Below are 13,797 nucleotides of genomic sequence, written 5' to 3' on the forward strand. Positions count from 1 at the left end.
CTAAATGCCCATCGATGGTAGACTGGATAAAGAAAATGTGGTATATATATATATATATATATATATATATGCGCCATGGAATACTTCTGTCATTAAAAAAAAAAAAAAAAAAGAACAAGATCATGCCCTTTGCAGCAACATGGATGGAGCTGGAGGCCATTATTCTAAGTGAACTAACACAGGAACAGAAAACCAAATACTGCATGTTCTCACTTATAAGTGGATGCTGAACATTGAGTACACACGGACACAAAGAAGTGAACAGCAGATACCAGGGCCTACTTAAGGGTGAAGGGTAGGAGGAGGGTGAAGATAAAAAAAAAAACTACCTATTGAGTACTATGCTTATTACATGGGCGATAAAATAATCTGTACACCAAATCCCTACAACACAAAATTTACCTATATAACAAACCTGCACATGCAACTCTGAACCTAAAATACAAATTAAGGAAAAACAGGGACCTACAGCATCTGGGAGCCATAGGAGAGGTTGGAGCAGCATCCTGGGGTACTTCAGGGTCATTACATAAAGTACACGGTCATCCTACCTCAGCATTCTCCCTCACTCCCCCACCCGCACACACAAGCTGCACTTCTCTCCTCTGTTCTCTCCCCCTTTTCTTTGAACAGCTCTTGCTTCAAATGTTCTGATCTTCTCCAAGACCCTTGCCCCCAGCTGCAATGTTCCGTGTTCCCTGGTAGCACACGTGTTGGTACCTCTCCTGACCTTTCCTAGTCGGTGCAGTTTCATCTTCATGCATCAAGGACCTTACTTTAAGAGAAGCAGAATGTGTTTCATGTTCTCTGGATTCACACAGACTTCGTTATCTATGACATTTTGATTCAACCCAATGTACTAACCATCTGCTGTTTTTCAGGGCAGACAGAGCTGAACGAAGCCCCATCCCTGCCTTCGAAGAGTTCCATGTCTAGAGATGGCATTGACAGTGACAGAAATAACTATGCCACGAGGTGGAATAAGCTAAGTGTCATGTCAGAGGAAGAAACAAAGTGTCAGGAAGCCTGAAGGATGGTGAAGGCTGTCTCTCAGCTGTAGATGAGTAGCTCCAAGTTAAGTATCAATCCCCACTAGAGCAGCTGTCTGAATGAGCAGGGTGGAGGGGTTAGGAGGATGCCTGTTCTGGGTTTCAGGAGAACAATGATTCATAAAATGGGTGATTAGTCACCATTGAGCCATGCAATGAGTTTGTCTGTTGACTTTTGTTTCCTAGCCTTGATCCGATCTTTGGCTCATGGAGGTAAAAGGTTCTGAGGGGTCTTCGTGAAGATCCTAACAATAATACTGTGTCTGCACCCAGTGGAAGTCCACACTGAGAGTAAAAAGGACTTGTATCATTTTGTTTAGCCACCCCAAGATTAACTCCCCCCACCCCAAGATTTAGGCACTGGTGCCATTTGGAACTCCTGGAGGGCAAATGTGGAGACTGGAAAGCCAAGGGGAGCTGGAACGTAGGGTCATTTGCCAAGATAAATAAACCAAAAGGCAAATCCTGTGGTTTTGTCAATATGGTGTCCAAGTCACTTTGGAGGAAATGGGAGCAGAAGCTGAACTGTGAATTGAAGAAACAAGTACACAATTATCCCGAGTGCAGAATTCTTCAGGATGAAATTCGTAGGACAATGAGCTGGTTGGAGCAGCTCATCAGTGACTGCCACACTCTGACTACGGAGCTGGCCGGCCCCGCTCTTCTTACTGTGGAAATGGACCTTGGTTGCCTGCCACAGCCTGCTCTTAGTTGTGAAAGGTAGAGGTCAGCAACTTCAGGAGATGTTAAATTCCTGAGAGAGGGGTAAAGCCTCACCAGCAGTCATGAGATCAAGAAAACTTTCAGTATTCCTTGTGAAGCATCTTCCTTCCAATTGTTTCTGGCCTCTTTCCATGCAGGTCGTAGGGAATACTCCAGCAAGAGATGAACATAATCAGTAAAGCTTTATTGAGTAGCTACTGTGTGACAGGCATTGTGTCCGAGGGTGCGGGTATGCACTTTAGATGGTGGTAGTGAAGTGTTAAGGAAGGCTTCCAAAAAATGTGAGACCTGAATTTTTTTTCTGAAAAAAAATTTATAGGCCAGGCATGGTGGCTCGTGCCTATAACCCCAGCACTTTGGGAGGCCGAGGTGGGTGGATCATATGGGGTCAGGAGTTTGAGAACAGCCTGGCCAACAGAGTGAAACCCCGTCTTTACTAAAAACACAAAAACTTAGTTTGGTGTGGTGGCGTACGCCTGTAGTCCCAGCTGCTCAGGAGGCTGAGGCATGAGAATCTCTTGAATCTGGGAGGTGGAGATTGCAGGGAGTCGAGATCGTGCCACTGCACTCCGGCCTCTCAAAAAAAAAAAAAAGGCCGGGCGCGGTGGCTCAAGCCTGTAATCCCAGCACTTTGGGAGGCCGAGACGGGCGGATCACGAGGTCAGGAGATCGAGACCATCCTGGCTAACACGGTGAAACCCCGTCTCTACTAAAAATACAAAAAACTAGCCAGGCGAGGTGGCGGGCGCCTGTAGTCCCAGCTACTCCGGAGGCTGAGGCAGGAGAATGGCGTAAACCCGGGAGGCGGAGATTGCAGTGAGCTGAGATCCGGCCACTGCAGTCCAGCCCGGGCTACAGAGCAAGACTCCGTCTCAAAAAAAAAAAAAAAAAAATTACATTAGTTTGGTTTTCTGTTATAGAAAATATACATGGTCGGCCGGGCGCGGTGGCTCAAGCCTGTAATCCCAGCACTTTGGGAGGCCGAGACGGGCGGATCACGAGGTCAGGAGATCGAGACCATCCTGGTTCACACGGTGAAACCCCGTCTCTACTAAAAAATACAAAAAACCAGCCGGGCGAGGTGGCGGGCGCCTGTAGTCCCAGCTACTCGGGAGGCTGAGGCCGGAGAATGGCGTGAACCCGGGAGGCGGAGCTTGCAGTGAGCTGAGATCCGGCCACTGCACTCCAGCCTGGGCGACAGAGCTACACTCCGCCTCAAAAAAAAAAAAAAAAAAAAAAAAAGAAAATATGCATGGTCATTGTACAAAATTGAGAAAATATAAGGAGGCATAAATAAGAAAATTAAAATTGCCCTATCATTCTGTACCTAGTTTTATATTTTATTATTGGTACTTAATATTCTTTCAAGAACTAGTATATCGTATTGTTACTTAATCTTCTTCTGTGTCATTACAAACTTAAATATTACTCAAAAATGGCATTGAGTATATGCCTGATATTTTATTGTATAGATATACCAAAAGTTGTATTTAATCATTCTGCTATTCACATCAGTCCATTTACATGGCTCTAACTATTCTCTATTATAGATTGAACTGAGATTAGCCAGGCAAAGAGAGAGATAGGGGTATACAGGCAAAGAACAAGAGACCTGCACTTGTTTTTGATGTAAAATGGATGTACTGAAATATTTCAACAATAATAAAATGGTAATAGTAATAATAGTAGATAGCACTTAACACAGCACTTACTATGAACCAGTAATGTTCTCTGCCTTTCATAGATATTAATGCATCTAATCCTCACAGTGGCCCTCTGAGGTAAGTGCTATAACTATCCCCTTTCACACACGAGGAAACTGAAGCACAGAGAGGTATGTAACCTATGGAAAAACACACAGCTGACACACAACAGATTTGAAGCTGAAGCCAAGACGTCTGGCTCTAGAGCATGAATAAGCCAGAAAAGGGGAAGTGTGCTGTATTATAAATTTATGTTAAAAGCATAAGAGCCAAAGTTTCTGTTATTCTAATGTAAAATGTCTTTTCTGTGCATTTTGCATGTCTTTGAACAGCAAGATCCATGGATTTCTCTCTTTTTCTTAGAAAAATTGGGAAATTACAGGCTGGGCTTGGTGGCTCACACCTATAATCCCAGCATGTTGGGAGGCCAAGGCAGGTGGATCACTTGAGGTCAGGAGTTCGGGACCAGCCTGGCCAACATGGTGAAACCGTGTCTCTACTAAAAATACAAAAATTAGCCAGGCATGGTGGCACATGCCTGTAATCACAGCTACTCGGGAGGCTGAGGCGGGAGAATCACTTGAACCCGGCGGGAGGGGGAGCGGGAGGCAGAGGTTGCAGTGAGCTGAGATGGCCCCACTGCACTCCAGCCTGGGCAACAGAGCAAGACTCCCTCAAAAAAAAAAGAAAAAAAGAAAAGAAAAGAAAAGAAAAACTGGGAAATTACACAGTGTTTTTTCTTAATTGTTCTAAATATGAATCCCTGCAGCTGTCATGGGATGGGCCCACATTCATAGTATTACACTCTGCCCTGTGGTTTACAACAAGGGGAAATTGTGCTTTACCCAAGTCAACACCTCTTTCATTAAAAGCAGGGAAGAGAATTGCACATTTAAGGAACCACAGGTAGAGCCAAAAGGCTGAGTCTTGGTTTTCAGGAAGTCTCAGTGTAGCAAGCCACGAGGCCAGAGAGGTAGACAGGGGTCAGGTTACAGAGAAGCTTCCATTTCATGCCAGAAATGATGCAGAATGTTTGCAAGATTTTTAAAAGGAGAGAAACAGAATGATTTTGAGCTTTAGCAAAATTATATTGGATGCTGCATGGTGGGATAAATTAAAAAGAGACAAAACTAGGCCAGGCGTGGTGGCTCACGCCTGTGATCCCAGCACTTTGGCAGGCCGAAGCAGGCAGATCAGATCACTTGAGGCCAGGATTTCAAGACCAGCCTGGCCAACATGGTGAAACCCCATCTCCACGAAAAATAAAAAAAATTACCTGAGTGTGGTGCCACACGCCTGTAATCCCAGTTACTTGGGAGGCTGAGGCACCAGAATTGCGTGAGCCTGGGAGGCAGAGGTTACAGTGAGCCAAGATCGAGCCATTGCACTCCAGCCTGGGCCACAGAGTAAGACCTTGTCTCAAAATAAATAAAGAAAGAAATAAGAGACAAAACTTGAAGAAAAAACAGTTGCTAGGACCCTCTTCTAGTTGTCATGGTGAGAATCCATAAGAACCTGACCTAAGACAGAGGCAGTGGGAATGGTGAGAGGCAGACGCACGTAAAATTGAATGTAGACTAGAGTTGGTGATTGAACAGGTATAGGAGATGACAGAGAAAGAGGAGACAAGGGTGACTCTCAGCTTTCTGGCTTGGAAGATTGATAGGAAGAGGCACATTTTATTGCCTAGAGAATATGGAAGAAGGGGCAAGGGACTGGGAGAGGGATCAGATCCAGTACCAAGACATACACCCTGACCTACTGTGCACATGCAAGAAATGGCCAGAGAAAATAACAAGGACTCAGGACAGGAAACAAGGGGCTGGCTGTAGAAAGAGGGGGCTGTGTCAATGAGATATTGTCTGTCTAAGATGCAAGACAGGGGACTCCAGGCTGCTGCTTTTGCCTGCAGGAAAGGCGAGGCCCACACCTGCTGCAACCTGACCACGCAGACCACATATGAGAAAAGAATGCCAAAGCTGGGCCGAACAGTGTGTCATCATCAAGTGAACCCATCCCTGGGGCGCCTGCTGCCAAAGGAGCGAGCGGAGGGGGACACTTGGGGAAGTGGAGCCTCGGGGCCAGAATCTGGAAGGAAAGCAATGCCCTGCGCTAGACAGCATGGGCAGCAGCACACAGTGGGGAGGCAAGCCAAGCAGTGCAAGGCAAAGACGCCGCAGAGGACAAACTGCTCAGCCAGGATTCCCTGCACTCTAAACTGGGATGCTCTGCTGGACTGAGGTGGAGCCTCATAGAGGCTGAAATGAGCCAGAATGCTGGGACACAAATCAAATCCCTCCATGCTGAAGGGTCCACAGTGTGGATTGCTGGCTACTTTCTGTCACCACCACCTGAGGAATCTTCGGTGGTCAGTTTCCCAAATATCAAGACCGTGACACCATGGCCTTTTTCTTACTTTGTTTCCTTTTCTCTCTCTTTCTTTCTCTCCTTCCTTCCTCTTTCTCCCTCCCTCCTTTCTCTTTCTCTCTCTCCCTCCCTCTTCTTTCCTTTTTTTCTTTCTCTCTCTCCCCCTCCCTCCCTTTTCTTTCCTTTTCTTTCTTTCTCTTTTTCTTTCTCTCTCTCCTTCCTTCCTTCTCTCCTTCCTTCCTTCCCTTCCTTCCTTTCTGCTTGCCTTCCTTCCTTCATTCCTTTCTTCCTTCCTTCCTATCTTTCTCTCTTCTTTCCTTTCTCTTTAAAGCAAATCATAACCTTTATATCCAAGTTACTGAAAATGTCTTTCTATAAGTTTAATTTACATTTCTCTTTCGTATTATATCTTTATTGGGACCGTCAATTCTTTTTTTTTTGTTTCTGAGACAGAGTCTCCCTCTGTCGCCTAGGCTGGAGTGCAGTCTCCCTCTGTTGCACTAGGCTGGAGTGCAATCTCGGCTCACTGCAACCTTCTGGGTTCAGGTGATTCTCTTGCCTCCATCTCCCGAGTAGCTGAGACTACAGGCATGTGCCACCATGCTTGGCTACTTTTTGTATTTTTAGTAGAGACAGCGTTTCACCATGTTGACCAGCCTGGTCTCAAACTCCTGGCCTCAGGTGATCTGCCCACCTTGGCCTCCCAAAGCGCTAGGATTACAGGCATGGAGCCACCATGCCTGGCTTCAATTCTCATTTTATTTAAAGATTCTTCCTTGGCTCTGGAGACCAGTCACACTTCTGACTTTCTCTCCTGATTCTCTGTGTGTGTGTGTGTGTGTGTCTGTGTGTGTGTGTATGTGTATGTGTGTGTGTGTATGTGTGTGTGTCTGTGTGTGTGTCTGTGTGTCTGTGTGTGTGTGCGTGTCTGTGTGTGTATGTGTGTCTGTGTATGTGTGTGTGTCTGTGTGTGTGTATGTGTGTGTGTGTGTGTGTGTTTGGATGCATGTGCAGGTTACGTAGGTAAACTTGTGTCATGGGGGTTTGGTGTACAAATGATTTCATCACGCAGGTATGAAGCCTCGTACCCATTAGTTATTTTCCTGATCCTCTCCCCCTTCCCACTCACCATGGCCTTTCTTATCTTACCCTTCCCATTAGTATTTCAACTCCATAGTGAGAGTTCAGGCATAACACATGTTGTTAGTCAAATCAGTGATTTATTTATTCATCAAATAGATATTATGCTTCACTATATGTCAGCATTGTGGTTATCACTAGAGATACACTGGTAACTAACACAGACAGTGGAATATAAAACCGACCAATTCCATTTGCACTACCCTGGCTACATTATTTCAAGTGGGAACATCAATTTACCACCTAGGAAATGCCTAAGACCCTCCCAACTCAACCCCGTCTTACATCTCCCTTACATTATTCATTCAAGGTATATAAATTAAGCACATGCTATGTATGCAACCATATTTCACTCCAAGCAAAAACACATGGCAAAGGCATATATGTCCTGGTTTGGGGATTGATAGAGAAAGTCTTCCAAATATATAAACACTGAAATAGAATCATATATTCAATAAATCACCTTTATTATAAAGACCACAATAATAAGAGAGAGAGACTAGGTCTGGAGGCTCATCATGTTGTAATCATCATGTGCTAGGATTTGGTTTAAATCAACCAACAAGACATGGTCTGAAGTTGGTTTAAAATCTAAGAAGACACTCTAAAAAATCTGCCATTATAGGATTGTTGTGAGGATCAAATATAATAAGTTGTGGTACAGGACGTGTAGTGTGTGGTACCTAGAGTCAGACTACCTGGATTTGAATCCCTGCTCTGCTAGTCATCAGCTTTATGGCCTTAGGAAAATTGCTTAACCTCTGTTTACTTTGGTTTCTTCACCTGTTCAACTGAGAAAGTATAATGGTAACTAAATCATAGGGCTGTTTTGAAGAGTAACAGTTCAAACATGTAAATCCCTATTATGGAAACTGATGCATGGTGGTCTCTCAGTAAATATTACTTATTGTGAACTAAAATTTGTGTAGTTGCTAATCTATCATTAGCACGAAATAAAAGTTTGTTTCCAAACTCCCACATTGCCTTCATTAAACTGTAAATTTCTTGAGAAAAAGAAACTAAAATAAAATCAATAGGACATGGTCTAGATTTTTGAAGAGCAAATTACATAGATAACTAATTATAACACACTGTGCAGTAATCACAGAGGCAGAGGATGCCCCTAGCCAGAACACTGACTGATTCACCAGTTTCCATTTCCTTTTCTCGCCCTCCGCAACTCACAGAAGCCAGCTCTCAGAAACGGAATCATGAGTATGGAGGGGGTTCCCCTAAGAAGTGAGTGAGGGAATGCAATTCGGGGTATCAACCGAGAGCTGGGAGGCAGAGGGTGGGGTGAGAAGGAGGCATTGCTGTGATGTAGGTTTCTAATGAAACAAGTGACAGAGATACCTTTATTTGGAATTGGTAGCAATAGGGGAAGATACGTGGATGCCAAAGCTCCGGTGAAACCTACCAGGGCGCCTGATCTTGCCTCCGCTTCTCCTCCCTCAGGACTGGCACTAGCCATCATTGGGGTGGGATGGAAACAGAGCTCATGTGTATTAAAAGACCTAACTCTACAGACAGGACAGAATTCCAAAGACGTGGTCCCACTTAGCTTCTGTCCTCCGTTGTTCTCCAGCATCAAACGTATCAACTCTAGCCCCTTTTGGGGGAATTCAAGGCCTGTCCTGGTTTGGTCCCAATTTAGCTTTATCGTCCATATTTGCCCCCACTACTCTGCAGCTCCACTGAAGCACCCCCTCTTTCCTCTGAGCCCACAATGTCACACCCAGGACTCTGCCTCAGCTGGGCCTCCACTGCCCACCCATCTATAGATGCCTAAATCCCGGGCAGTTATCCAGACACAACTAAAGTTCCATCCCTTCCATGAAGCCTTCCCCAACCCTCTGGTGGAAGGTCACTTCTTCCCCTCGTGGGGTTCTGAGCTTTCATTTCTTTTTCTATGAGGAGTCTTAGCACTTTCTGCTAAGTGCTACAATTACCTGTTCACATACTCTACCTGCCCCCACGAGACCAGGGGCATCTCAGAAACAAAGATCATTAAAATCAACTAAATCTATTTTTCATTATAAAATGAGGTATGCTGATTGATTGTGAAAGAATAAAATAATAAAGTATGGAAAATTTTTAAAAAACATATAGATTTGGCTGAGAAAGTAGAGACCCTTCCACACCACTGAAATTCTGTATTGAAAAGAATAAGGAAAAACCTGCTTCAGTTTGGCATGATTTATGTAAGTACGGTATAGGATCCTTAAAATGGTTCAAAGAAATGGAAAATCAAGACTTCATTTTGGCAAAGGCCATTGAACAGAAACTTTAGCGTATTTATCAACAATTTCTTTCAGATTAAACAACTGACCACAACCCACTTTTCAACCAGTGATGCTGGAAATGTTTTAAAACAGAATTAGTTCATAAATTTGTGGGCTGACCAAGAAGGTAATAAAGTCTCACTAAATACAACGAGAAAAATTCAGAAAAAGAAAACAATAAGAAAATAAACCACCCATGGACCTAAGCACTGTTCATTTCTTCAAGGCATGTATTTTCAAGCCTTTTTATTTTTTCCAGGCCTAGTGTTAGCATGGCATATATATATATATATATATATATATATACACACACACACACACACACTCTTATACAATTCTTCAAATTTTATAGATTTGTATAATGTCGTATCTTGCTTTTTTAAACCATTGATGTTATAAGCATATTTATGCCACTTCCTTCATTTTAGAGACGTAATAATAACCGATCTAGTGGATAATTTATCATCCCCTGATGGAGAGAAATGAGCTTTGCTGAATTTAGAGTTATAAATGACGCTGGGTCGGGGGTCTTTGTGTTTGAAAATGACTCCATATTTGGGCTGTTTCCATAGAACTCTTTCCTAGAAATGTTTTTTTCTAGGTTAATGGCTATGAATATTTCTAGGCACCTGACATATTGACACCCACCTCTAAAGTGTTTTTATGATCCACAACTAGCGTTTAACACAGCGCCCTAGTCACTCCGTGACTAATAAATAGACAAATGACTGAAACGAAACGTGACCTCATGCTTTCTATTCCTCAGCTTTCATTCAGTTCCTTGCCTCTGGGAGGAGGGGGGATGGTGCCACCCTCCACAGCATCACCCCATCAACCCTACCCCTGTGGTTATAGCAGCTGAGGAAGCAGAATTGCAGCTCTGTGGGAAGGAATGGGGCTGCAGAGTTCACGCGTAGACCAGTTCTTTGTGTGTGTGTGTGTGTGTGTGTGTGTGAGAGAGACAGAGTTTCGCTTTTGTTGCCCAGGCTGGAGTCCAATGGCATGATCTCAGCTCACCACAACCTCTGCCTCCTGGGATCAAGCGATTCTCCTGCCTCAGCCTCCCGAGTAGCTGGGATTACAGGCATGTGCCCCCATGCCTGACTACTTTTGTATTTTTAGGAGAGACAGGATTTCTCCACGTGGTTAGGTTGGTCTCGAACTCCTGACCTCAGGTGATCCGCTGCCTTGGCCTCCCAAAGTGCTGGGATTACAGGCATGAGCCACCATGCCTGGCCTCATAGACCAGTTCTTATGAGAAGGGATCAGCTAAGAATAGCCTTGGGTTGACACACACTCCTCTTCACACTCACAGGAGAAACCATTTCCCCATGAAGCTAGAACCAGTCATGACTTGAGAGTTGAGAGTTAGAGAATCGCTCAGAGATGCTATTCTTGGATATCCTGAGCCCCTGTGGTCACCGGGGACCCTGAATTGTGCAACACTCAGCATGACAGCATCACTATGCTTAAAAATTTCCCTCCTCAGCCCCAGATTCCGTTTCCCCATCCGCCAGGGCTGCCTATAAAGAGAAGGAGAGATGGCTTCAGACTTCAGGAGGACACAGGCAGCATAGAGGGGTCAGTCCCTTCTTGGCTGTGCCGACACTCGAGCCCACATTCCATCACCTGCTCAGAATCATGCAGGTCTCCACTGCTGCCCTTGCTGTCCTCCTCTGCACCGTGGTTCTCTGCAACCAGATCTCGGCAACATGTGAGTCCAAGTTTCGTTGTGGGTATCACCACTCTCTGGCCATGGTTAGACCACATCAGTCTTTTCTTGTGGCCTTAGAGCCCCCAAGAGAAAAGAAGGAACTTCTTAAAGGCTGCCAAACACCTTGGTCTTTTTCTTCACGACTTTTATTTTTATCTCTAGAGGAGTCTTAGCCCTCCTAGTCTCCAGGTATGAGAATCTAGGCAGGGGCAGGGGAGTTACAGTCCCTTGTACAGACAGAAAAACAGGGTTAGAAACAAATCAGTTTACAAGAGGCAGAATCCAGGGCTGGTTACTTCCCAGTGGGGCCTGTTGTTCACTCTCCAGCTCACCCTAGGTCTCTCAGGAGCCCTGTCCCTTGGATGTCACACGAGAGATGTCCAAGGCTTCTCTTGGGCTGGGGTCTGACTTCTCGAACCAGAAAAAGTTCCCTGAAGAGAGCTGAGATAAGAGAACAGTCTGTACAGGTATCTGGATCACACAGAGAAACAGAGAACCCAGTATGAAGAGTCAAGGGGAAAGAAGGAAATAGACAGAAACAAAGAGACATTTCTCGGCAAAAACGCCCAAATGCTTTCCAGTCACTTGGTCTGGGCAAGCCTGCCTTCCTCACCTGCTTGGGGATGAGAAGCTGCCTGGCCTTTTCTTCTGATCTCTCACTCGGGCTTATTGTCTTTTCTCCACAGTTGCTGCTGACACCCCGACCTCCTGCTGCTTCAGCTACATCTCCCGGCAGATTCCACAGAATTTCGTAGCTGACTACTTTGAGACCAGCAGCCAGTGCTCCAAGCCCGGTGTCATGTAAGTGCCAGTCTTCCTGCTCGCCTCTAGGGAGGTAGGGAGTGTCAGGGTCGGGGCACAGACAGGCCAGAAGGCCACCCTGGAAAGGCCCAGCCTTCCGGAGCCTATCAGGGATACAGGACCCAGGGCTCCGAGGTGTGACCTGACTTGGGGCTGGAGTGGGGCAGGTGTTACAGAGTCAGGAAGGGCTGCCCCAGCCCGGAGGAAAGGGACAGGAAGGAGGCAACAGGACCCTCTGAGAGCCCCCCGCCCGGAGTCCCTGAGAGAAGCTCTAGACGGAGATAGGCAGGGGGTCGCTGAGAGAGGAGAAGGCCCCGAGCTTCGCAGGACAGAGAGCGGGAAGGAGGGGCCACGGTGGGCCCAGGATTCCCCTGCTGGATTCCCCAGTGCTTAACCTTCCTCCCTTCTCCACAGCTTCCTAACCAAGAGAGGCCGGCAGGTCTGTGCTGACCCCAGTAAGGAGTGGGTCCAGAAATACGTCAACGACCTGGAGCTGAGTGCCTGAGGGGTCCGGAAGCTTCGAGGCCCAGTGACCTCGGTGGACCCAGTGGGGAGCGGGAGCCTGAGCCTTGGGAACATCCCTGTGACCTCCACAGCTACCTCTTCTATGGACTGGTTGTCGCCCAACAGCCACTGTGGGACTCTTTAACTTAAATTTTTATTTATTTATACTATTGAGTTTGTGTAATTTATTTTTGATTTCACAGTGTGTTTGTGACTGTTTGCTCTCAGAGTTCTCCTGTGCCCTCCCCCTTCCCTCACACTGTGTGTGGTGACAACTGAGTGGCTGTCATTGGCCTGCCGTAGGCAGTCATGGTACCAAAGCCACCAGACTGACCAATGTGTATCGGATGCTTTTGTTCAGGGCTGTGATCGGCCTGGGGAAATAATAAAGATGCTCTTTTAAAAGGTAAACCAGTATTGAGTTTGGTTTTGTTTTTCTGGCAAATAAAAATCACTGGTTGAGAGGAATCATAGGCAAAGATTGGGAAGAGGTGAAATGGAGGGAAACTGGGAGAGATGGGGAGGGCTACCACAGAGTTATCCACTTTACAACGGAGGCACAGTTCTGGAACATTGAAACTACGAATATGTTATAACTCAAATCATAGTATGCATGCTCTAGGAGAATTCACTCCTCGAATAGACACCATTAAGCAGAGTATTCTATAGTGCATATTCATGATGAATCAAGCTTTTAATAGCAATTACTTACATTGTTGAGGCTTACTCCTACTGAGTGCTTATTAAGCATTGTTCATTTAATCTTACCAATGCAATGGTACAGCTTAAGTACTCTTTTTTTGTCGTTGTTTTGGTTTTTTTTGAGACAGAGTCTTGCTCTGTCGCCCAGGCTGGAGTGCAGTGGCCGGATCTCAGCTCACTGCAAGCTCCGCCTCCCAGGTTTACGCTATTCTCCTGCCTCAGCCTCCAGAGTAGCTGGGACTACAGGCACCCGCCACCTGCCAGCTAGTTTTTTGCATTTTTTAGTAGAGACGGGGTTTCACCGTGTTAGCCAGGATGGTCTCGATCTCCTGACCTCGTGATCCGCCTGTCTCGGCCTCCCAAAGTGCTGGGATTACAGGCTTGAGCCACCGTGCCCGGCCACCTTAGGTACTCTGAATACTTCATTTGACAGAAAAGTAACCCACGGCTCAGAAAGGTTAGGCAACTTGGCTGAGGTTACACAGCACATAAAAGGTCAATTGCATTCCAAACCTGGACTTTTATTGAACTACAGACTATGCTGTTAACCGCTGACCAGTGTATTTCCCCAAACATGATCCCCCTATACTCAAATCTTACCCTATTCTTTAACAGATGATATTTCATCCATTGCAATCACTTCCTGTCAGGATTCTGAGTTGACATAGAGTGTTTGAGAGTGATTGTTTAAGCCACTTACATCAAGAGCTTTAAGTGTAGACCTGGGAACTGATATTTTTATCAAGCTCGTGAGGTGTTCCATAGCCTGTTAAAGACTGAGAGCCACTGTCAATAGAATTCACCACTGTTTT

The 13,797-nt window shown here is 45.6% G+C and overlaps 1 protein-coding gene and 1 long non-coding RNA gene across 9 annotated transcripts in view; both read left to right on the plus strand.

The window, feature by feature from the left end:
* LOC103242770 (uncharacterized) overlaps positions 1-10,835 on the plus strand; it is a 98,470-nt gene extending 87,635 nt beyond the window's left edge. For 7 of the 8 annotated variants that reach the window (XR_012088787.1, XR_012088786.1, XR_012088791.1 and 4 more), the window contains one exon: positions 882-9,537. This is a non-coding gene — a long non-coding RNA (uncharacterized lncRNA). Of the gene's footprint in view, positions 1-881; positions 9,538-10,753 lie in introns of those variants that run through there. The other variant, XR_012088792.1, reaches the window with a different exon arrangement.
* Positions 10,836-12,429, plus strand: LOC140708641 (C-C motif chemokine 3). Its single transcript, XM_073004869.1, has 3 exons — positions 10,836-10,978; positions 11,665-11,779; positions 12,194-12,429. Exons 1-3 carry the CDS (start codon positions 10,906-10,908, stop codon positions 12,282-12,284), a joined length of 279 nt encoding a protein of 92 aa, XP_072860970.1. The 5' UTR covers positions 10,836-10,905; the 3' UTR covers positions 12,285-12,429.
* The last annotated feature ends 1,368 nt before the right edge of the window (positions 12,430-13,797 follow it).

This window comes from Chlorocebus sabaeus, chromosome 16 (assembly GCF_047675955.1).
Source record: "Chlorocebus sabaeus isolate Y175 chromosome 16, mChlSab1.0.hap1, whole genome shotgun sequence".
Classification (NCBI taxonomy): domain Eukaryota; kingdom Metazoa; phylum Chordata; class Mammalia; order Primates; family Cercopithecidae; genus Chlorocebus; species Chlorocebus sabaeus.